Source organism: Chiloscyllium punctatum, chromosome 5 (assembly GCF_047496795.1).
Source record: "Chiloscyllium punctatum isolate Juve2018m chromosome 5, sChiPun1.3, whole genome shotgun sequence".
NCBI classification, from domain to species: domain Eukaryota; kingdom Metazoa; phylum Chordata; class Chondrichthyes; order Orectolobiformes; family Hemiscylliidae; genus Chiloscyllium; species Chiloscyllium punctatum.
Window position 1 is genome coordinate 107,576,928 of NC_092743.1, and position 25,651 is coordinate 107,602,578.

A 25,651-nucleotide genomic window follows, 5' to 3' on the forward strand; every position below is an offset into this window, starting at 1 on the left:
AGTGAGGAGACAAGTCATGAAAAACAGACTTCATCACTGGAGATAGGTTGCCCAGCTTCTTCAACCCTTTTGGTGCTATAACAGTCTCCGTGCTAGGGTGGCCAACTATGATTGGTCATACAGGAGGAGACTTCATCACATTACTTCCCACTTCTAGTTCTTCACCCCAACACTCTCGCTATTGATTGTTGTACTTGGCCATCCTCTGAGCAACCTGACCTCTGACACTCAGTTGGCTATTGCAGAGCAGTTTCCAAATGATTGGAGGTCTTTCAACTCTCATCTTTTGCATATTTTTAGAAATAATAAATGAAAGAATAAGAAAAGGAAAACAAAAACAAGAAGTGGGCGGAATCTTAACAGGTTCTGTGATCTATGATGAAATGAGTGGTAGAATTAGGTGAGTCATCTAGCAAGGCCCATTTCAACATCAAGATCATCCAGATGCGTTTTGTACTCTTTTCTCAAGCAGTGTGTCAAGATTCTCTCTCAACAGCAGTGAGTTCCCCACTGATGCTCATAATTGTATGTTAAATATCTTGTTAACAGCCAACTCTGCATGGATTGCAATCTTACCAAACTCATCATACAAATTAGCCATCAGGAAAACACAACATAGAATCTAGAGCAGGTACTTGGTGGGTTCAACTCATCACTTGTTTTAAAAGACCTGTATGTTGGGCAAGGCGCACTCTGGCCTTGGTCAGGTTCCTTGGGTACCAGCAATACAAACCCCACATCCACAGACATTGACATCCAGCCTCTGTGAACTGTCATTCATGTTTCTAACCTATTCATAGGGATGTTTCTGTACTTCAAAACTGCACCTGGGGCTGCATCAGTAACTAGCATGATAATGCTACAGCAAGAACTTTGTGCTCAGGTGGACCAGACTGCATTTCTGGGCTCTTTGCTGCTGTCATAGTGCTCACTCTACCTGGATACTGTCAGCATCCCTACCATGCAGTACCTCACCTTCCCTTTTGGGGTTTTGCCCCCTCAGCTGGGAATACCAGGTTCATTTTACTACTATCTTGCCATGCCATTTAACAAAGACCGATAAAGCCAGGAAGCTTGTCACAGTCGTCTGTGGGCATCAGTTCAGTCATCGGGGTGAGGCAGCTTTTGCTCAGTGTTTCCTGGCACAGTAAGGGCAGCCTCAAGTACGAGACCAGGCACAGCTCTGCTAATAATGGGTAAGGATCTGAAAAACAGACAGCACGCCACCTGTCTTGAGCTTTCCGCCCTCTTTGGGCTGTTTCGCTCTTAGAAATAGAGAAAGGGCAAATATTTTGGAAGATGAAAGTGAGAGATGCATCTACTGTTGGTGCAGAAGGGGTGGTGTCACAAATGAGTGAGTAGACATTGCAGAGGACTCACAGGGTGAGTGGTGCTTCAGATTGGAGTGGATGAAGATGAAATGTTATAGGCAATAGTGAGGGTGGTAGAACATGAGGTTTGGTGAGAGGTGAGTCCGGTAGAGGAGATAGAGTAGTGTGATGTAGCAGAAAGAAATTGTGACACGTTGGCAGAGTGGAGAAGGATATTGATCTTCTTCCTACAGTACTAGGCACTCCTCCAGATGCCTGAGACTGCATTAACCTGGGTGGAAGCCGTGGGCTTGCGTAATCTGGTGTAATAACCTGCATTGTTGGTGCTGGGGAAGAGGAAATTCTGCATTTGCACCAGCCTATCCAACAGGACCTCCAGGTGACTACAATGCTGGACTCCAATTTCCTCCTGACTGCTACATCTGGAGCAAATGCCAGGAACTGTGCAGAGCAACTCTGGACTGCCATTTCTTGTGTGGGTGCAAAAAATAGGATTTTAAATATGGTGCTAAAGCTAGAGATGCCGATGAATTCTGGGGTCTCTGTGCATGATGAGTTGCTTCAAGAATGACGTGGTAGATGTGATGGAAATCAGTTGTGGTTCCCACAGCGAGGGCTCAAATGTCAATTAATGTGGTGGGTTTGGTGGGATACGGCAAAAGAATCTATCGGGCCTTACAGCATGAATCATCTCACCAAATTTGATGCAACTCACAGTTTGTCACAAAATGATCAGGTTCAGCCCAATGTCTTGAATGATTTTCCCCTCATTGCTCATGGCTGATGGTCAGAGAATGATCTCGATGATAGCAACCCTAGTTTGGGAGGAGATATGAAGACGAGATCAAAGCAAAATATTGCAACTGCTGGAAATCTGAAACAAACACAGAATGTTGGAGAAACTCAATAGGTCTGGCAGCATCTGTGGAGAAAGAAAGAATTAATTTTTTGAGTTCAGTACAACTCCTCTTAATAACGGCTTTTTAAAATAAAAAATATGCAAGTGGCCAGAATTACAGGAACACAAAGTTCTTAAGGGGTAATAGGGCTGGTTTTAAGAACAGCAGGGGATATCTCCCTCACTCAACGCTACAGCAGCACATTTTCTGTTCATTATCAGCTTGTGGTTTGTGAGAGTTCACTGTGTGTAAATTGACTGTTACATTTCCAACATTACAACATGCCAAAGCTACGTGACTGGCTGCGGAACATTTTGGGGCACCCTGAGATCATGAAAAGTGCTGCATCAGTGCAGGTTCTTCCTTTATGTGCCAGTATTCCATGAGGAACGAGCTTCATCCCCACACAGCCGTTAAGAATGTGAGAACATTCAGTCCCTTGATTTCCATCCCTCTTGTGTTTGAATGAATTTAATTTGTTGGCATTTCCTTAAACAAAACCTCACAATGGGAGCATATTCTGGGACTTTGAATCTCACTGTTTCAAATCCTGGTCTCAAATATCCAAACAAACCTCCAATCGTATTGTGGAGATCAGCCAAATACATTTTTAAAAGAAAATGTGTCTTAAGAGTTATCATCAGTTGCTGCCTTGGAAACTTGGGAATTTATCCATTTTTAAAACTTCCTTGCGCAGGTACTGACCCTGAGCTGGCGTGTGACGTGGCTGTTGTAAACGGTAATGATTCAAGCAAAGTGTCCAATGGCTTCACCTACCTATTAGCTTTGACCCCCATAATTACAACCATTAACCCCAGGAGAGGAGGAACTGGGGGAGGCACCAAACTGACCATTACAGGGTCAGGTTTCAGGTGAGTTAAGATCTTCATCATACTCGCAGTAACCTCTACTACCAATTATTACAAAAAACAGATTTTTATATTAAATGCTCATAAGCATGGAGTGAAAGTGCAGGGGTAATGTCAGTGGACTGGTAATCCATAACCCCAGGCTAACACCCAGGCACATGGGTTCAGAACCCACCATTACAGGTAATGATATTTATATTCAATCATTATCTGGAATTAAAAGCTAACCAAATGATGAGCATTGTCATCTGTCACAAAAACACTTCTGCTAACTTACTTGGTCTGATCTGTGATTCCAGGCCCACAGCTTAACTTCCCTCAGTTCTATCAAACTGCCACAAAACCCGAGTTAAGGGAGTGAAAGACCATCCAACAATGATGGAGGCACAGGAAACAAAAACAACAAAAACAGCCTCTGCAAAGTCCTCCTTCTCAAAAATATGAGGATGTGCAAAAATAGGGAGAGCTGTTCCACAACAAAAGCTTGATATAGTCATACTCAATAAATTGTCACCTGACAAATAATGCTGCAGACATCCCTATACCTGCAAATATTCTGTCCCATTGACAGAACAGGCCTTGCAGAAGTGACAGCACCATGGTGTAGTTTTGAGTAAAGTCACGATAGTCCCAGAGGATCAGACGACTGCTCTCTCATTAGACAGAGACGAGTGGTGGTGAGTTTAACTTGAGGGTCAGCATGTCTCAAGCACCCCTCCCAAAACTCATTGATTCCTTACTATGAGGCATTTCGAACTTGCTATTTGTTACTACAGTGTGTGTATTGTCAGACTAATTACTCAGATATAGCATTACATCTCCTTCAAGTTCCCGATGTAGAATGATGTAAGACCACAGATCAGAGTTATACGGCCAGGCATGTCACTCTCCAAACAAGCGAACAAGTATCTTCCACCTACAAATTTAATTTAAGATGTCAGTGAGAATTCAGGAGTAGGTTACAAAGTAGGAGATGGTGGTATAGTGGTAATGTAACTAGACTAATAATCCAAGTGGATCTGGGAAGAGATTCAAATCTCACCACAGCAAATGTTTTAATTTAAATTTAGTTGATAAATCTGCATTGTAGCTGCAGTTATGACCATGATCACAATCAGTGTTTGTAGTAAAATCCAAGAGTCCACTAATATTCTTTATGGAGGGAAACCTGCTGTCCTTACCTGCAGTGGCCAACATGTGACTCCAGACTCTCAGTAATGTTGCAATCTTCGAATGACATAAAAAATCCATTCTACTCAAGGACTACAAATGTTGGCCTTTCTGGGTGACCCTCCCATTCTGTTAATGAACAAAGGCAATAAAATTAAGTGTGGAAAGGTTTTCTCTGTACACAATGTACATTATTTGAGACATGACATACCGTGATTATAGCTTAGGTCTGGCAATTCTGTGATTTTGGACATATAGTTCCCAAAACTGGAGATTTCCTCACCTCATATCTGGATGTGTCATAAACTCATTAATGGAGATTAATTACTTATCATTACCTGGTTGGGAGAAGATAAACCAAGCGAGTTTGGAGAAGATTTGTAGCTCAGGTTGACGTTCTGGATGTAGGTATGCTAGCTGAGCTGGAAGGTTCATTTTCCAGTTGGAATGCCATGCTTCTAGGAATTCTCATGCATGTCTCTGCTTGGCTTGTCCTAGGATGGATGTGTTGTCCCAGTCAAAGTGGTGTCCTTTTCTGTATGTAAGGATACTAGTAAGAGAAGGTCATGTCGTTTTGTGGCTAGTTGATGTTCATGTATCCTGATAGCTACAGAGACATACATGAGAATTCCTGGAAGCATGGCATTGCAACCAGAATTCTATCAATAAACATATTTACTTGGACCCCATTTACCACCTCCTAAGAAAAAGAACAGGAAATGATGTCACCATAGGAAATGATGTCACCACAGGAAATGGCATCACCAACCCAAGGAAACCCGACACATAAATAGAAAGCAGGAAACACCAGCAGTGCTTCATCCGGAGGGTCCCTGAAGTTGTTACCTAGTATGGTGACGAAACGTCCAAAAATGAACCTTCCAGCTCAGCGAGCAAACCTACATCCAAGATAAACCAAGTTCATCCTGGTCTATTTTTCTCTGACAATTCCACTATTCCTATGCTTGCACAGGTGGTTTGGACCCAAAGCAAAACTATTTCATATCGATGTAATATCTGTGAAATTCCTAATTCCACTAGTCCTTTTTTTGTTGTTGTAATCAAGACAGATGGTTTAAAAAATCCACTTGCACTGGAACGATCTTGAATAAATCTTAAAATGCATGCATTCAAACTACATGAATGAAAACAAGATTAGTAAAATTGGGAAAGATGTTTTAATGTATGTTATCTGTATACAATGTCAAATAAATAAAGTCAGTGTAACTCTGATATAGAAAGGGTGAATGTCACTTGCTAGAAGATTCAATTCTTTAACAATTTTCTGTTTATCCTCTCAGTTCAGACATAAGTGAGAACAAAGTCATTATAGCTGAAACTCCCTGTGAGATACAGTCTGTGAATGAAACCAACATTGTGTGTGTTACCAGCGCACATTTTCCATCTCAACAAACTAAAGTTATCGTGAGCGTACGGGGAAATGGCATCGCCAAGCTGGTAAGAGAATGTGTATTCCCAAGGCTTGAGATCTGGACTGATGGGGTCAAAGTGATGGGGATTGGAATTTGAGATAATAGTTCGATACAAGGAAGTAATACCTTTCTAAATTCTGGACTCAACTCTGAACTTGGGATTAATTGTTGGCAAAGTGTGAGTCTGTTGTCAAACTGGGATTTGAAATGCCAGCTGTCCAGAATTGTTGTGGAGTTTCCCAACATTGAGGTTTAATGACTTGGCATGGCTGACATTAGAATTAGAATTAGGCTTTATTATCACATGTACTTAAGTACAAGAGTATAGGATAAAGTGTACAAAGTTACCATTCTCTAGTGAAATCAAAACGACTGGAAGAGCCAAGTGTTTATTTTCACATTTCTTTTGACTACAGAATTGGCAGCCCTGTCCCTATGAAAATGTATGGGCAATGCTAAGGATGAAAGTGATGGACAAAGAGATTCCTCTATTTATATGAAAATTACATTTTATTTTGAGTAAACCTGTCAAGATGAGGGATCAGATGCCTATAGGAACAGGCAAAGTCCCTATTCATAAACTGTGTCTGAAAAAGATGGACAGATTGAAGTGACCTTGAAAAAGATATATCTAAGTTTTGGGAAACAGTAAAGGTCAATAAAACTGTCTGTATTCAACCAGAATGTTCTTTGTTTCAGGACAATGCAGATTTCAACTACATTGACGTCTGGTCCTCACGTTACACGTGGGGAGGTGACACACCTCCTGAGGCAGGCTCACTTGTCGTTATCACCAGAGGGCAGACTATACTCCTGGACCAAAGTACCCCTGTCCTGAAGATGCTTGTCATTCAAGGTAATTACACTAAAACCTCATTAAGGAATCAGAGTATCACTGCACAGCCCAGGGAGCAAGGTCTGATACTGAGAAAGACTGTGCTACACCGTGCATTAGCACATTAGGCTTACCTTTACACCTCGAGTTAATGAAATGGTTACACCACAGAAAAAGGCCATTTGGCCCATTGTTTCAATAGGATTGAAGTCTCCATTCTCATCCATTTGTGAAGGTCCTATATAGAAAGAGTAATGAGCAGTCCAAACTTGAAGAACCCACAGCCATCCAGAAGACAGCTGCAGATAATTGACTCATGGGATTGGTTGTTAAACACAGATATAGTGTTCTGTTATAAATGAAACGGTTGATTTTATGTATAACAGCCCTTAAATATCTCCTGTTTAGTACTGCATTCTACCAAATGGAAATGTAGGAAGGACTCCACATAAAGTATGGGATGTGTATAAGGGGAAATGCAGAAGACATTAAAGCAAGCTTTCAGCCTTAAAGTGAAGCCAGTGCCCATGTGGATCTTTTAATTAATATGTTTTGACAAATCTCTGGAGCTAGAGGTTTAACCATGTACATTTTTCATGTACATTGCCAGCATCTGTGTTGTCACCTCAGACAGCTTAACTTTTTTTGAGAGTGAATGTTGAACCTGTACCTCATTAACAGCTGTCTACAGGATATCGGAGAGAGAGGATTGGCAGGCAGGTGGAGGATGGTGCCAGAGAGCTCCTGCTCACCCTGGCTTCAAACGTGTGATTGTAAGCTTGCCTTGTGTTTCTAGTCACAGGAAACTGTGTGTGAGAGAAGGTAGGGCTCTAACCTCACTCTCCACTCTGCACCTGCAGCATATGGTGATGAAACAAAGCATTAGTCCTATGCTTTAGAGCAGGAACATGTATAAAACATTTGTTAGGCCACAGCTGGAAAACTGCATGCAGTTCTGGAATCCGTATTATAGGAAGGATGCAATAACACTGGAGAGGGGATTTGTATCCCCAAGAATGGCTGCAATGATATGTGCAGTACAGAGCAGAAGCTAGTCATAGAGTCAACGAGATCTACAGCAGCAATAAATGTCCTTCAGTCTATTGTGTCCACACCAATCACAAACAACCACCTAATCCCATTTTCCGGCACTTGACCCATGGCCTTGTATACCCACACTTCACAAGTAGAGAAAGTGAGAACTTCAGATGTTGAGATCAGAGTCGAGAGTGTGATGCTGGAAAAGAGGTAGCATCTGAGGAGCAGGAGAATCGACAATTCGGCTATATGACTTACAACAAAAGTTCCTGATGAAGTGCGTATGCCCGAATCATTGATTCTCCTGTTCCTCTGAAGCTGCCTGACCTGCTGTGCTTTTCCAGCATCACACTCTCGTCCTTGACATTGCAAGTGCATAGCTAAATACTTTTTAAATGTTCTAAGGCTTTCAGCCTGTACCATTCTTACAGGGAGTAGGTTCTACATTCCTACCACCTTCTGGGTGAAAATGTTCTTCTTCACACCCCCTCAAAACTTCCTACCCATTTCCTTAAATCTGTGCACAAGTCATTGATTCCTCTACTAAGGGAAAATGTTTCTTCCTGGCTACCCCATCATTTTTTTTACCATTTTATACATGTGCCCTGTTATTTCCTCCTTTACCTCACTGAACAACCTGGTATACCTGGTGTTTCCCATGTGAAGCACAGAGCTAGAAATTACATTGACATGACAGATCAGAAACAGACTATTGAGCTCAGCTACTCTGTGCAGGATTTTATGCTCCATACAAACCTCCTCCCACTCTCCATTCATTTCAATCTTGTGTTTATCTGGCTACATATGAAATGTATCAACACTATTCATTTTCACCACATCCTATGAACACCAGTTCCTTACTTTCAGCATTCTCTGGGTAAATAAGTTTTTCATGAATTCCCATTTGGATTTATGAATGACTATCTTTTTTCTGGATGAACCCTAGTTTATTCTTCCCAACATGTGGAAAATCTTGATGCTTACCCTTAATGATCTTAGAGACCTTATCCAGTCAAATCTGAAGAAAATGGCTCAAGCATATTCTTCCTTATATCCTTCATTCTGGAATCATTGCATTACTGAACTAGGTCATTTGGCCCATCATGTGTATGCCAGCTATATCTAAGAGCTAATCCGCTTCACCCGCACCACTGCTTTTTCCCAATAGCTTTGAAAATGACAAACTGTTATGGAACAAAAGATAAAGGGAATGACATTTTTAACCTTTAGGAACATCAGAACTCACAGGAGCGGGGGTGGGCCATTCAACCCCTTGAGCTTGCTATTCATTCAATGTGATCATAGCCAATCTTGCGTTTTTGTTCCTTGACAGCCTTGTCATTTAATTTTTCCAATCCTCTACCCTGTCCCAAACTTTTCTATTTTTATTCCAACCCCAAACCAAATATTCACATTTCTATATTTCTTCACTTCCTCAGAACAGTCAGATTGAACACAAATCCTTAGCTTTCTCTCTCTACAGAGACTGCCAGACCTGTTGAATTTCTCCAGCATTTCCTGTAAGCACAGTCAATGTTAGACAGCAAACAACATTCCTTCTGTCCACAGGTGGAACCCGAGTGTTCGATGAAGCCGACATTGAGCTTCAAGCAGAAAACATTCTCATCACAGATGGAGGAGTGTTCCAGGTAACAACACATTAAGACTGTATGGATCACATTTTAGAAGATTGTTTCTGGGTACAATTGAGGAGATAAATCAGTGGCTTTGGGTAAACTTACCATACATCATTTAAAGAAAATGTGAACAAGTAATTGGAAAAAAGAAACAACAAGATATGAAGAAAGAGGGTGGAGAAGGAACTGATGGCCTGCTCTTGAGTTGTAGATTCTGCAATTCCTCATTGATGAAGGAACTGTATGCAGCATGAGAGTCATGTCAGCCTTCTATCTCACCTGGTGATGGTTTGTGCATGGGGGTTAAACACGTGCTCAGGAGTCCCACTCTGGAAATGGTACTCTCTGCCACATTAGCTGCAGAGGAACATAGTGGGATGAAAAGATGCATCATTCTCGGCCTCTGTTTTGTCTGGACTCTCTTCTTGGTCAGCTGATGCTTTAGTTTCAGTTCCCTTCTTCCAAACAGACTCCAGAGGCCATAGCTAATGTTCCCCAATTGTCAGTTACCCCTGACTTTGTACCTATACACACAATTGTAAGAGGTTCAGAAGATTTAAACCCTCCCTATCTGATGTGGGTACAATACTGATGCACACAGCAACGGTTTTGTTAAGGAAGTGACTGAAGCTTTTGCTGCATGTTTCTGGCCAGAGACAAAGGGATGTTAAGGATCTGAATCTCAGATGCATCATTTCCAGGATCAGATCCACATTCAGAGACCCCACTTGACTACAAATCAAAGGCAGCAACTGCTGATTCTATGTCTGTTCCAATCAGAGGCTAAACGTTCTGAGACTCAGAGCCATGAATGCCCCATACAGCCCTCAACAATAACCCTCACCTCCACTCCCCCCATCAAAAGCTGGGAATGATCATTTGCAATTCCAGCACAGAGGAAAAAGAAACAAATCCCATTTTCTGGGTGTTTCATAACAGGATGGACACTGAGGGTTATAATTTGCTTTTATAGAAAAAAATATTGAAAGTTCTTGCTGATTAAACTAGCTTTCAACCACTTCCCAGATTGGAACAGAGTCCGCCCCATTCAGGCACAAGGCAATAATCACACTGCATGGTCACCTTCGGGCAAAGGAATTGCCCCTGTATGGAGCGAAGACACTGGCTGTTCGAGAGGGAACCCTGGATCTTCATGGTAAGTCTTTGAGCGCAAGCTGAAGTTTCCAGAGTAAATGCCACTTATAAAAAGACAAAAATTTGCATTTATGTAGCATTTTTAAGAACATAAATACAAGCAGAACTAGACCATTTGGCCCTTCAAACTTGCCCAACTATTCAGCAAGGTCATGGGTGATCTTCCCCAGGCTTCAATTTCTCTTTCATTTCAGCTCCTCATTGACTTCAGCTCCCCAATTACCTCAAAAATCTATCTACCACCTCTTGAAATATTTCCAGTTGGCGAGCCTCCACAACTCTCTGGGGTACAGAATTCCAGACATTCATTATCATCTAGGAGAAGAAAGTCCTTCACATCTAATTTTAAATGAGTGTGCTGTTATTCCTTCATTGGCTGAAGTTACCCTGAACAAATCTTCTTCTCAACCTCTTCCACACACCACCCCACCACCACCACCCCCACCCCAAAACACCTCCTCAGGTGTAGTGATCATCAGATTAAACCACCATCAATTGTTTCTCTCTAATGCGAGAAGCCCTATGGTCCTCTCAGACAATGGTGACTTTATTTCACCTTATTCTGTAACTTTGCCTCCTACTTTGAGATTCCCACACTAATGGAAACATCTTCTCACACTTAACTTGTCGAGTGCCCTCAGAGCCTTATGTAATTCAATAAGATAACCCCACATTCTTTTAACTGACCTTCATCCCAGGCATCAGCCCCATTAAATCTCTTTTGAATTGCCTTCATAGCCAAGGTGCAGCCTCGCTAACACCCCGTACAGTTTTAACAAGACTTCCCCGTTTTTAAACCCTGACCCATTTCAAAAAAGTTACAATTCCATTTGACTTCTCAATTACTGGCTGCACATGTCCAGCGAGTTCTGTTTGTTTCAGATTTCCACCACCCACTGTTCTTTGCTTTATTTCTTTTATTGTACTGATAGTATATTTTATTAATAAAGCTACCCCATCTCTTTTTCCTTTTTTGCCAGTTCTTCCAGCATGTTGAATAAACTTGAATATGGGTTTATGGTCTTAGTCACCATGTAATCCCATCTCTGTGATAGCTTTAAAGTCATATTCACTTAATTCTTCTTGTGCTGTCAACACCTTTATCATGAACCAATTCCCTCTCCAGTTCCACCCGACCCCATCCCATCCCATCCCACCCCATCCCATTAATTACCTGAAGACCCTATCTATAGCCCTATTTACACAGTTTACCAGGGCACTAGTCCCAGCATGCTACAAATGAAGCCTGGCCCCCAGTAGAACAGTTCTTTCTTTCCCCAGTACTGGTGTCAGTGCCGCATGAATCAGAGCCCATTTTTCTCACACTAATCTTTGAGTCACACATTTACCTCTTTAATCTTATTTACTTGCAGTCAATTTACATGTAACTCAGGCAAGAATCTGGAGTTAATACCTTTGTGATTCTGCTTCTTTTTTAAATTTAGCACCTAATTGCAATTAATCCCTCCTTATCTGTTTCCCAATGCTACCTATGTTGTTGCTTCCTACCTGGACCTTGATAACTGGATTCTTACCCATGCCCCTATTCCATGTTGCTCTCTAGCACAAAGTGATGTCCTGAACTTTGGTACCAGGTAGGCAACACATCTTTCAGAACTCTGACTTTGCTGTAGCTAGCAGTATTCTTCCCCTAACTGTGCTGTTCCCTATTCCTATCATATTCCTATTTTTCCTCCCCATTTGAGTAATACTTTGTACCATGGTGCTTTGGTCAGTTTGTTCATTCTACCTGTAGTCTGTGCCCTCATCAACACAATATAAGATTTATATTCAGACAAAAGATTCATTAAGAGCTGTATTGCTTGTCTCCAATTACAGTGTGTAACTTCAGCTGTGGTGTTTATTAAGTACCACGTTTGTCTACTCCAGCCAATCACTCATGTTTCAATGAGATATACAATTTACAAAGCAGCTTACTGTCTCAGTATAAATGAAGATTCATTTGATAATCAGTCTTTGAATGTGCAGATTAATGAATGTAAGATTTCAAGGTAGTTCAGATTTTATTAAACCAACTAGTTCATCTTACTTATTAATTTGAGAATACATGGGTACAGTAAAACAGTAGCACACAATGTTCCACACAATCAGTGCCACTTTGAAGATACCAAACAAAAAGTAAGACAAAATCAAGATCATCACATCCAAGGCATGAAATGGAGGCAGGTTTGAGTCATCATAGAATCCCTACAGTGAGGTAACAGGCCATTTAGCCCTACAAGTCCACACCGACGCTCCAAAGAGTAACTCACCCAAACCTATTCACCTACTACTCTACATTTATCCCTAACTAATGCACCTAACCTACACATACCTGAACACGATGGACAATTTAGCATGGCCAGTTCACCTAACCTGCACATCTGTAGATTTGGATTGTGGGAGGAAACCAGAGCACCCAGAGGAAACCCACGCAGACTTGGGGAGAATGAGCAAACTACATACAGATAGTCACCTGAGGCTGGAATCAAACTCGGACCCGGGTCCCTGGTGCTGTGAGACAGCAGTGCTACCCACTGAGTCATCGTGCTGCCCAATTGTCTTCTTTTTTTATGTTAATTTGATTACATCCACTGGGGAAAAAAACAGATTATCTAAACAAAATTACATTTCTTTTCTGGCATCTTGCTGTGTGCAAATTGTTTGCCACATTCCTTGATTTATAAAAGCAGCTAAAAGTACTTAATTGGCTATAAAGCATTTGGAGCAGCCTGAGTTTAGAAAGATGCTACAGAAATGCAAATTGCTCTTTCTTTCTGCATGTTGCAAGCTTCCAATTAAATAATTAGAAAGAATGGAATTTTGTTGCATTTGTGTTTTTTTTATTTTGAAAGGAGTTGTTATTCTCTCTTGCTTAGGCCTTCCTGTTCCTGTAGTTTGGACTCATTTAGCTCAGACTGCCAAAGCAGGGTCCTCCAATCTCATTTTACAAAAAGCTGTGACGTGGAAACCAGGGGATAAGATCGTCATTGCATCAACCGGTGACAGGTATTTCTGGAACACCTGGGTTTAAGTTGTATGAATTTACTTTTGTCTGTCATTTTTCAGAGGGTCATACTCTTTCTTCTAAATCTGAGTTTCATAGGTCCCCAAAGGAAAAGCTTAACCATAAAATCTAGGCTGGCGTATTAGTCAAGTGTCTAGGGCATGTTTCACCATCAGAAGTGCTAACTTTATCATGAGTTCTTAATTCAAGGTTGCCTCTGCCTTGTCAAGTGGATAGAAAAAATGCCATGGCCCTACTTTAAAGAAATATAAGGGAGTTCTCCCTGGAACTTGGGCAAACATTTATCCCTCAACCAGCATCTAAAACAAATTATCATAAAGGCCATGTCTTTTTATGTTTCTTTCCTTGATTTGAAAACTAAAATGGGAGAAGAACTGTTTTAACCAAAAGACTGCAAGATGTTAGTGCACCTTTTAAAAACAAGTCACTGGAACACATTGTGAGTAATGTTTACACTGTTTTTTTTTCAAGCGCTTGATTGGAGTTAGGAGGAGTAACTTGGGAAGATCTCTAAAATGCCATGATACTATTGGTGTGGGCAGAGCAAGCGTCACCCAGAAACAGGTTATTAAAAAAAATCAGCAATCAGGAACAGTAATGGAGGCCAGGAGAAATAAGTATGATAACAAATCTCTGATGGTTCCTGAGCAGATGAATAGAGAGTGTATGAAATAACAGAAGCAGAAACTTCCAAACATCTCTGTCTCTACACTCTTGCTGTCGCTCTCTCTTGCATGCTCTCTCACTCTCACTCTCTCTGTCCAGTAAAATAACCAAAACCTGCGCAATAGCTAGCTAGTCTGTCCCACCGTTAGCTATAAGATGTTGCTTCTAACCAGTGACTGAAAGACTGTACAATTAGTATGGCAGCCACCCTGTGACTTCAGCAAAGGATTAAAAGAATCTGGAAACAAGGAGATTGGAGAACAGAAGGTCTTGGAAAAAATCACAGACAACATCTTATCACATCCTATGGACTGACGCTATTGAACTCCGTTTCCCCATATATACTTATATGTTGCCCCCCTGATGAAGGACCGGCACTCCGAAAACCAGTGCTTCCAAATAAACCTGTTGGACTATAACCTGGTGTTGTGTCATTTTTAACTCTGTTCAACCCAGTCCAACACCAGCACCTCCAAGTCATGTTGACCATTTATGGTTTTATTTGCTGCGGTTAGAACTGATTTCTTTATAATAAATAAAAGTTTATTGTTAAGTACAGAAAACTGTTCAGTATTTTCTATTTATCTGAGTTCATCAGATCGGAAAGTAGTGAATTTTGAGTAAGTTGGTTAAATATTTAACTTTTGTGACAACCTGGGAGAAGTGGGGTTCGAAAATGCACTTTCCCAAGTGGGTCATGAGATAATCCACTTACTTCACCGAGGTTTGTACCAGCTTCCTGAGGTCAAATTAGCTGCCATATTTCATGCATTGTAACAGTGAGTACACTTCATTAATACTGCTCTGGCTTTGTTACCCACTTGTCCAATTTCGATATTTCTACAAACTAGCACTTCAGAGCTGCCACCTGAGGGTCCGTACACAAACACCTTTTACACTGTTCCTTACTGCCACCCATACAGTCTCCACTGAACACTTTCCCCTTATTATATCCTCCCTCATCACTGCAGTAATCTTGTTCCTAATCAGTAAGGCTACTCCATCCCCCACCGTTTTTCCTATTTGTCCTGTAAATCTTGTATATTTAGTTCCTGGATGACCTGAAGTTGTGTAAGGTGGTATGGAAATACATTTTTTCAGATTTTCAACATATCCTGACAACAGAGCAGCTTCTGTTCCTAAATTATATTAAATTTAAATTGGTTTCATGAGGTTAAATTATCATAATCGTAGATGGTGGTCATTTGGCTCATTCAACCTGTATGAGATCTTTCTAAGGACAATCCAGTTAATCTTCTCTGACTCCATATCCCAGCAATTTTTCCTTCCTGAACCTTCAATGATCTTCTGAAGGTTATTGCATATTGAATTTTTCAAGTAGCATATTGCAGGCCAGAACACCTTGTGTATAGAAAAGATTTCTTCGTGTTGCCACCATGTTGTTTTCCAGTCACATTAAATCTGTTGTTTTGTTTGTCAAAATAATTGAAAACATTTTTGCTTTATTTAATCTATGTAAACTCTTCTTTACATTACATCTTTTATATCATCATCTTTTATGCTGGTACAGTGAAAATATCATTAATTCCATCGCTTTCCTGTCCATTGTCTTAGGCATTCTAACTCTTTGGGCTCTTATAGAGTCATACAGCATGGAAACACACCCTTCGGTCCAACCAGTCCATGCCGAACATAATCCCCAACTAAACCAGTCCCACCTGCTTGCTCCTGGCACATATCCCTCCAAACCTTTCCTATTCATGTATCCATCTGAATGTCCTTTACATGCTGTAGTTACAGTTACATCCAATACTTCTTCATGAAGTTCATTCCAAACACTGAACCACCCTTTATGTAAAAAAATTTGCCTCGCATGTCTTCTTCAGTCTTTCAATTTTTTTTTAACTTTTCAGCCACAGCCAGAGAGAAAATGAGGTCAAGATTATAGAGGCTGTCTCAGATGATGGGCGGACCCTGTACCTAACTGAGCCATTCATGTATCAGCACCTGGGGATATCAATCCCCCTGCCTGACGGCGTGGTGTTTGAGGCCAGAGCAGAAGTGGGTTTACTGACCCGTAATATTGTTGTTCGCGGCTCAAATCAAGTTGAGTGGAATGATCGAATCGAAGCATGTCCTAAGGGGTTTAACACAGGTAAGGTTAACCGTTCATTAGCCATTGGTTATCCAAATTCATAAAGCTGTTTTAATGTACATTGACAGGAGGGACTATAAATTAATTCACACACAGCTTCTTAAGCCAAATGTGATGAAGCGTGGCTTGACCATTAGAAACATCTGCATCTCCTGTATCATCACCTCGTACCAGATCCTTTCATCCTATCATCCTCCTGTTCACAGCTGACGACCACTCAACCTATTTCCCCAGTCATCATCCTAGTCAGGTGTATATCTGATCTGGGTCAGACTGTATCCCCTTTACACAAAGGGTGGTTCATGTTTGGAATGAACTTCCTGAGGAAGTGGTAAATGCAGCTATAATCCCCCTTCGCCATTTTCACCAATCGCATGACTCCATCCATTTTCAGCTATTAGGAATCCATAGAGCTACTTACAGGTTATTCTTTATTGCACCTTGACCTCTTGGGCTGCCTGTTGTAAACCTCCTTATAGCAAAATAAAACAAAGAACTGCAGATGCTGTAAATCAGCAACAAAACAGAAATGGCTGGAGAAACGCAGCCAGTCAAGTAGCATATGTAGAGCGAGAAAAACAGAGTTAACTTTCAGGTTCAGTGGCCCCCTGTTCTGAAGAAGGTTTTGTTCCCATATGGAGCTGTAGCAATTGGGCATTTTGCTAAAAACTTTGCAACATTGATCTCTTTGGAGAGAAAGGTTTTTGATAGGAAATGCAAACAAATCCCAACTTCAGTACTGAGCAACATTCCTCTGGAACCAGTAGTTAAGCCCATTATTCCTCTTTTAAAAGGCCATTGAATTCTGAACTCAAAAGTTCAGAAGTTATACTGGACTCAAAACGTGAACCTGTTTCTCTCCATATATGCTGCCAGACCTGCTGAGTTTCTCCAGCACTTTCTGCAAGTCTGGAATAAAAACAGAATCAGCTGCATTTTGCTTTAATTTGAAAATGTTCCAAAGCTATGATGCTTGGAGACAGGGCCCTTTGCTGAGTGTCTCAGAGGATCACAGGGAGAACTCGTATGACCAACTTTGGGCCAACTCATAGCACTGACATTGCAGACTGTGCTGCTGCCACATGCAACTACCTGACATGGAACTACATCACACTTTCTTTACAATGACTGGATCAAAACCTGGAGATCTCTCCCGTAACAACATTGTGTACTTCCCTTCAATTCATTCAAGGCAGCTGTCCACCACCTTATCAGGGGCAATTAGAAATGGGTAACAAATACTGACCTGTTTAAGAGTTACCTTATCCAAGGGTTAATTGAAATTGAAAAAGGTGTTCAAATGAAACTAACTGCAATTACCACATAAACATGCGCAGGTTTCCCATTAGAGATCTTAATTTTTCAGCTGCAATTTCCTTTGCCTCTAGGTGAATTTGCCACGCAGACTTGTTTCCAGGGACGTTTTGGTGAAGAAATTGGGAGTGACCAGTTTGGGGGCTGCATCATGTTCCACAATCCACAACCCAGCAAGGATCTTGTAGTGGGGAGAATTGAATATGTTGAGGTAACTTCTTCTCCCCAGAACCTCGGTTTAGCTGCATGGATTTGTGGGGTTGCTTTAGCCTGCTGAAAATATAAGTGACATAGAGAGAGCAACAGAGACAGGTAGAGACACAGAAGTGGCAAAACAAGAGTTACAAAGTGATCTTGGAGAATAATGGAAATTTGGAAGAAAGCGAATTAATGAAGATCTTTGAAATTCTTGCTGCTCTCTTGTAAATGATGGGCATGCTCCTTAGTCACATTGACAAATTGCCAACGTTTCATATTCACATAACACATGTTTTATATTGTACATTAAATGGAAAACAATTTCAACTTTATCTCATGAATTTATCCTTTGAGAGTGAAAGTTGCAGGTTGTCAGTATATGTGCATCTCAGAGACAGTTCATGACTGGCAAGATTTTAGGTCAGTTGGCTGTGATGAGGTATGACAGGTACTTCTATATAATACATTTTGCTTTCCATTTGTAGACCAAATAAAGGATTCATTCAGTAGTTATTTAATACATAGCAGTGTATAGAAACAGAGAAGAAACTGAGCTTTTTGCAGGGTGTTTTGTTTTTTAATGCAGGGATTTATTAATTCCACTTTTTAAACTAAATCTGTTCATTATTCTCACATCTCAGCCTAAAGGAACAACACACAGCTACAAGTTTATTTTTAACAAAGATTTAATGAATCTTTAATGGAGATGACTTCTTGGTGGTTCTAAAGCTATTACGTGCGGTATGCTCGGAAACCCCAATGTAATACAGAACCTTTCTTTCAGTTTCACATCTAATTACAATAGTTTCTGATACTCAAACTCACAATCAGCTATCATTCATGACATCCCTTCCTTAACGATCAAAATCATGTATATGATCTTTCTGCTTGGATTTGGAGATTAGACTTCTTCCCTTACAAAAATGCAATAATAAACTTTGGAAACAAATTTAACAAACCATTATTTCTCTAATTTACTGATTTTTTTTAACTCCTGAGTATTAGCTAAATTCAGTGCATCATATCAGCCTGACTCTGCCAAGAGCCATCTCATTGACCATTGTGGCTACTTTTTAACCCAAGGTCGTTTCCCACGGTTCTGAGTCCAATGTCCAATGATGGAAAGGCCTCAGAATGTGCAGCATACCTTTAACCCAGCAGAGTCCGTGGAGTAGCAGCAAGTTACTGCAGATGCTGCAATCTATACTGAAAACATAAAATGCTTGAACTCTGATGAAGAGTCATCTAGACTCGAAACGTTAGCTTGGGCTCTCTCTCCATGGATGCTGCCTGACCCAGTGTGATCTCCAGTATTTTTTGTTTGGAGATATAGGACCCCTGCTCCTCGGATGCTGCCTGACCTGCTGTGCTTTTCCAGCACCATTCTAATCTAGACTCTGATCTCCAGCATCTGCAGTCCTCACTTTTGCCTTTGGGGGAAGCCAAGCCACACATTTTTAGCATTGAACACACTGAAGAACTGTGGGACTTTTAAATAGGCTTTGCATATGCAAACATAAATTAGGAGCAGGAGAACGCCATTTTTCCCACAAGATTGCTGTGCCATTCACTAAGATTATGGCTGAACTAATTACTCTACATTCCTGACTAACTTTGATGGCTTTTCATCTCCCCCTTATCAATAATCTCTTTTCTTTACTTCTGTGTTAAAAAGATTGGAGGACTCTGCCCCCATGACTTTCTGAGGAAGAGAGTTTAAAAGACCCAGGACCTATGTGGAGAAGACATTTCTGCTTACCTCTGTGTTGAATTGGCCACTCCTGATTTTAAACAGTTACTCCTTGTTCTAGATTTTCTGACAAATGGAAACAGCCTTTCCAAATCCACCATTTTACCAAATTCACTCTTATCAAGAAAATTCAACATATCCATAAGGACCTTCACCAACTTTTACAGATTCACCATAGAAAACATTCTATCTGGATGCATCACTGCTTGGGATGGCAATTGCTCTGCCCAGCACTGTAAGAAACTGCCAAAAGTTGTCTATACAGCCCAGATCATCAAACAAGCCAGTCTTCCCTCCATTGACTATACCTGCACTTCTCATTGCCACAGAAAGCTAGCCAACATCATCATAATCTCTTCTGACCTCTTCCATCAGCCAAAAGAAATGAAAAGCTTAAACACACAAACCATAAGGTTCAAGACTAGTTTCTTCCTTGCTGTTATTAGACTTCTGAATGGAACTCTCAAATTTCATGTTGATCTTGCTTCTTTGCAACCATAACTTTGCATTCCTTGCTGTGATCCACCCATGATCACGGTTATGATCTACTGTTCTGCATGCAAAACAAAACTTTTCACTGTCCTTAGGTACATGTGATGATAATAAATCAAACCAAATGAAAGCTCTCATCAAAATCTGACAGAGTACTGTCAGTTTCTGTCAAGACACCTCTTATGCTTTGAAACTCCAGTCTCAATTGATGGAAAGTTATGTGTTGGCATCACCACATTATAGTCCTTCAAACCTTTCACTCCTCATTCATAATGCATCTTTACTATTCTATCAGGCAACATCTTGAAAGTCTCTATCACCAAAGAACCAGCAATGTGCAGCGACGAGGCCCATCACTGAGCTTTCTGCATCACCAAAGCCCCATCCAGGAACAACCACAGCTGTCAGCATAGGCTTCAAACTTTTTCATTCACGCTGACAGACCTGCCGTCATGTATCCAATCAGATGACCCCCAGTCCTCAAAGTGTAGACATATCAGTTCCAGGAAATATAATGACACAATCTTAAATATCTCTATTTACCTCAGTCGTGTTCTTTATCAATATCACAGCAAAGAACAACACTCAGGCATACATTAAAATTTAAAATCACTTTAACAAGACTTTAATGAAGCCTTCTTATTCTTGAAACAAAAACAGAAATTACTGGAAAATCCAAGCAGGTCTAGCGGTATCTGTGGAGAGAAATCAGAGTTTTTTTAGATTAGATTACTTACAGTGTGGAAACAGGCCCTTCGGCCCAACAAGTCCACACCGCCCCGCCGAAGCGTAACCCACCCATACCCCTACATCTACATCTACCCCTTACCTAACACTACGGGCAATTTAGCATGGCCAAATTCACCTGACCTGCACATCTTTGTGACTGTGGGAGGAAATCGGAGCACCCGGAGGAAACCCACGCAGACACGGGGAGAACGTGCAAACTCCACACAGTCAGTCGCCTGAGGTGGGAATTGAACCTGGATCTCTGGCGCTGTGAGGCAGCAGTGCTAACCACTATGCCACCGTGCCGCCCACAATGTTTCATGACCAGTGACCCTTTTTCAGAACTGATGGCAGCTAGGAAAAGGATGGCTTTTATACAGAAGATGAGGTGGGAGGTGGGGGGAGAGTAAGAGACTGGTGAAGATAGAGCCCAAAGAGAAAGAAAAACACCTGGACAAACAAGGGGAAGTTAAAGTCAATCTGGAGGAATGAATCACTGCTAGTGGGGATTATTAGTGACTGACAGTGGTTACTGTCTGGTGGCAACCAATGTGACGATAAAGCCTGGTGTGTGGGAGGGGGGAAAGCATGGGGAATGGGGCTCAAGCCCTAAGATTGTTGAACTCGATATTAAGTCCAGATGACAGCAAGGTTGCCAAACAGAAAATGATGTGCTTTTCCTCCACTGGAGCATTGCAGCAAGCCTGAAATGGAGATATTGGCCAGAGAACATGGTGGTATATTGAACTGGGAAGCAACTGGAAGCTCAGGGCCTTTTTTATGGACAGAATGCAGGTGTCTGCAATGTGGTCACCCAGTCTTAGCTTCATTTCCCAATGTAGAGGAAACAATTGTGAGCAGTGAATACAGTAGACTTGATTGAGTGAATGCGGGTATAGCATTGCATCCCCTGGAAGGTGGGTTTACTGCCTTGGATGGTGAGGAGAGAGGAAATAAACAGGCAGATGTTACATCTTCTGCAATTGCAGGGAAGGGTGCTATGGGTCCATGTGGGAGTGGAGGATAATTGGACCAGGGTGTCCTGGAAGGAACAGTCTTTGTGGAAGGCTGACGGGAGAGGCAGCATCCCACTGAAGGTCATGGAAATGGCAGCTGATGTTCTTCTGGATGTGGATGCTGGTGGGTTTGTAGGTGAAGCTAAGGATGACCCTGTGGCTCTGTGGGGGAAGAGACAAAGTGAGGGCCTTGTCAACTTAGGTGCTGGGGAATCCTCAGTTGAAGAAGAGGGTGCACATTTTGGAAGCCCCCTTATCGAATTTGGCATCTTCAGAATAGATGCAACAGAGGCAGAGGATCTGGGCAAATAGATTAGAGTCTTTACAGAAAGTGCGGTGTGAGGATGTATTGTCAAGGTAACTGTGGGAGTTGCTTGGATAATAGTGGGTATTGGTGACCAGCCTGTCCCCAGAAGTGGAAACAGCGATGTCAAGGAAGGAAGGAGTCAGTGATTGATGAGGTGAAGGTGACAGCTGGTGGAAGTTAGAAGCAAAATAGATAAACTTTTCTAATTTTGGTTGAGGAAAGGAAAAAGCACCAATTATGTCATAGATATAAATTCCCAATATCAACAAGCAGGATTGCCCGGGCAGACCTATCTCAGATGAAGAAAGAATTGTGGATGGGGTCTGGTGTAGTTTGAGAACAAGGAATGTTTCACAAACCCCACAAAGAGAGAGGCACAAGCAGGGCCCATGTGGGTACCTATGGCCACCCCTTTAACCTGAATAAAATGAGAGGAGTTAAAAGAGAAATTATTCTGGGTGAGGACAAGCTCAGCCAGGAGGAGGAGGACGCTCATTGGTGGGGACAGTTAAGGCCTTTTTCCAGGAAGAAGCAGAGAGCCCTGAGACTATCCTGAAAGGGGATGGACATGTAAAGGGATTTCACGTTGATGGTAAAGAAGAGTCACTAGAGCCCACAAACGGGAAATTCTGAAATTGAAGCAGAGGGTCAGAGGAATTGTGGGTGAAAGTGAAAAGGGCTGGACTAGGGGAGAAAAGATTCAAGTGGAGCTAAGAAGAGATGAATTTAGTGGGTCTCGAGCAGACAGAAACAATGGATCTGCCGAGGCAGACATGTTTGTGGATTTTGGGAAGGAGGTAGGAGCGGGATGTGTGGAGTTGGGAGACAATGAGCTTGGAGGCGGAAGAGTGCAGGAGATCAGGTGAAATTAAGTTAGTGAGCATTGTGGACACAACGGCATGATGTTCCTCGGTGGGGTTATGTTTCAAGGGGAGATAGAAAGGCATCTGAGAGCTGGAGCTCAGCCTCTGCAGAGTAAAGGTCAGTTCATCAGGCAACAACAGCACCACCCTTGTTGGCAGGCTTAGTTACAAAGTCAGGGTTGGATCTGAGAGCGTGCAATGCAGTCAGTTCAGAAAGAGATCGTTTGGAATGGGTAAGGAGGGCAAAGAAATTGAGGTGACTAATGTTACATCAACAGTTCTCAATGAACAGGTCAAGTGCTGGGGAAAGGTCAGAGGAAGGGTTCAGGTGGAGGAAGGGTGCTGGAGGTGGGTGAAAGGCCCAGTGGAATGGGAAGAGGACACTTGTCCAAAGAAATGGGCATGGAGGTGAGAGAAGAAGAGTTCAATGTCAAGTCATGCCTGAAATTCGTTAAGGTGGGGACTCCAGAGGATAAATCTAAGACCTTGGCTGCATACAGAATGTTCAGATCGAAAAGCAGAAGTTTAGACGGGTTAGTAAATACATGTCATGAGGTGGGATTGAGAAAGGGATGCAGTCATAGGGTAGAATAAGATAGAAAGCTTCCAGAGGGGCGTGGGTATCTCTGAATTGTTGCATCTTGTATTTCTTAATACCCGAAAGGAAAAGAAAACGTTTGTTAGAATGTCAAATGACTTAGAGGATGAAGTGGAACTTGGAGACAGGGCAGCAAAGAGCCAGAATCAGGGAGTGTTGATAGGGAGAGAGAAAGAGAGAGAGAGAGAGAGAGAGAGAGGGAGAGAGAGTGCATATGGTCATGCGTGGCACTGAGTGTGACCTCAGAATGTGGCGATAACAGCTATCAGGGGAACATTAAACATCACAGAGATATATGTGATGCTGGCTGGATTTACCATCAGTTCTGAAGAAGGGTCACTGGACCTGAAATGTTAATGTGATTTCTCTCCATAGATGCTGCCAGACCTGCTGCGATTATTCAGTAATTCCTGTTTTTATTTCACATTTCCAGCATCTGCAATTCTTTTGGTGTTAGCTTCTTATTACTGATTCCACTATTGCCACATGTGCTCTCCAGAAAAAGAAGCATGAGTGCTTGGAGTCATGCTCACACAGTCCCAACGTTTTAGTTTTTGCTTTTAGTTGTTGAAGTTGGGCTTTTGGAGGTGAAGCTGCTAGTTACAGCTCTCTCTCTCTCTCTCTCTAATGTCATAACAAACATGATTTCTCTCTGCTTTAGATTCATTCTGTCAGTGTTCCTTTCTCCTGGACTGGAGGAGAGAGTAAGTGAGGGAAATCTGTTTTGCTGAATTTGCCTTTTTCAAGTGTGTGTTTATGGGATGCTGCTATATTGGAGCAATTGATGAGTGCTAGGTAAATAAAATATTATTTTTATTAATAGAATTTCAAACTTTATTTTATGCTAAGTTTTTTTGTTTATAGTTTAACTGTGGTATACAAATAAAGTGTGTTTTGTTTAAAGGCTAGTAGTTTGACTAATCATATCAGATCTGAAACGTAGCACCTTGCACTTGCCTTTGAATAAGATATAAGTTAGGGTCTAGGTTATCTCTTTGATATGTTTTGAGGGGATTTGATCTGATCCATAACAATACCTTGAGAACCAATACCCGCCTTCGCCCAACCTCTCTGGACCTGATCTTTTTTTACACCCACCCTGACCTACCCTAAATACTCTATTATTTACTTGGCCCCTTGGCCACTTTGCAATCTGGCACCCTACACACTACTCATTACACCTAATCTGCATGCACCCTTGCCCCTATCAACCACCCCCCTCCCACCCACCTCGCATCCCACTGTGCTAGCACCTGATCCATTCCCTGGCAGATAAACCCCTACCCAGTTGACACTTTAATAACTTACCTGACCCTACTTTTCTATCCACCTGGCACCTAAATTCCCGCTTATCTTACATACTTAGTATTTCATAGCAACTGTCAATGCGACAGCCTGTAGGTCTAGGTCCTTTGTTGTCAGAATACAGCAGTTGCCTGCTGTGTAAAGAGGTAATGGTTTTCCTCCCCCTACTCACTTCTCTGACAGTACTATCGAATGGAAGTACAGCTTCACATTTCTAAAGGATCAGAAACTCCTGTGAAAAATTGAAATCTCCCTCTATTCACAAAAAGGAAGACTGCAATCTACACCACTTGGCTGCCACTGCTCAGAAATTCCAGCCCCAATTTTCTGGAACAGATTCTGGATGAGACTGAAGCTAGAGGCTACAACACCAGTGGTGCCTCTCCATGTTTAGCACAGTTGACTAGGTGTTTATCTCCATCTTACCGCCTGCCATTGACTTGTTTAGAAGGAACGAGCTGCCAAAGGAAGTAGTGGAGGCGGGTACAAGTACAAAGTTTATGAGAAGATTTGTAGCTCGTGTGTTCGTTGTTGTGTATAATATTTAAAAGGTATCTGGATGGGTATATGAATAGGAAGGGTTTCGAGGGATATGGACGTAATGCTGACAAATGGGACTGGGTCAGATTGGGATGTCTGATTGGTGCAGACATGTAGGAGAGAAGGGTCTGTTTCTGTGCTGCATGACTCTATGATGTCCAAATTAATATTCAAGCCTATTTAAACACGTTATGAACGCATTATCTCTGTCCATCAAATCTTAGAGTTGAATTTTAAACCTGGAGTTTCCAGTCCAAAGGCAGAAATGATACCTACTGCGTGACACACACTCTGAATTTACTATATTAATGGGACTGTATAAACTAGTTATTGTTTGTAAAGAATACAATGAGCTTTAATTC

General features: G+C 41.7%; 1 protein-coding gene across 1 annotated transcript in view; it reads left to right on the forward strand.

Moving 5' to 3' along the window:
- LOC140476805 (fibrocystin-L-like) overlaps window positions 1-25,651 on the forward strand; it is a 261,275-nt gene that overhangs the window by 131,697 nt on the left and 103,927 nt on the right. The window contains 8 exon segments of the mRNA XM_072569599.1: window positions 2,928-3,102; window positions 5,571-5,727; window positions 6,402-6,558; window positions 9,145-9,224; window positions 10,239-10,368; window positions 13,247-13,376; window positions 15,936-16,177; window positions 17,566-17,702. Of these exon segments, the coding sequence (XP_072425700.1) occupies window positions 2,928-3,102; window positions 5,571-5,727; window positions 6,402-6,558; window positions 9,145-9,224; window positions 10,239-10,368; window positions 13,247-13,376; window positions 15,936-16,177; window positions 17,566-17,702 (1,208 nt within the window).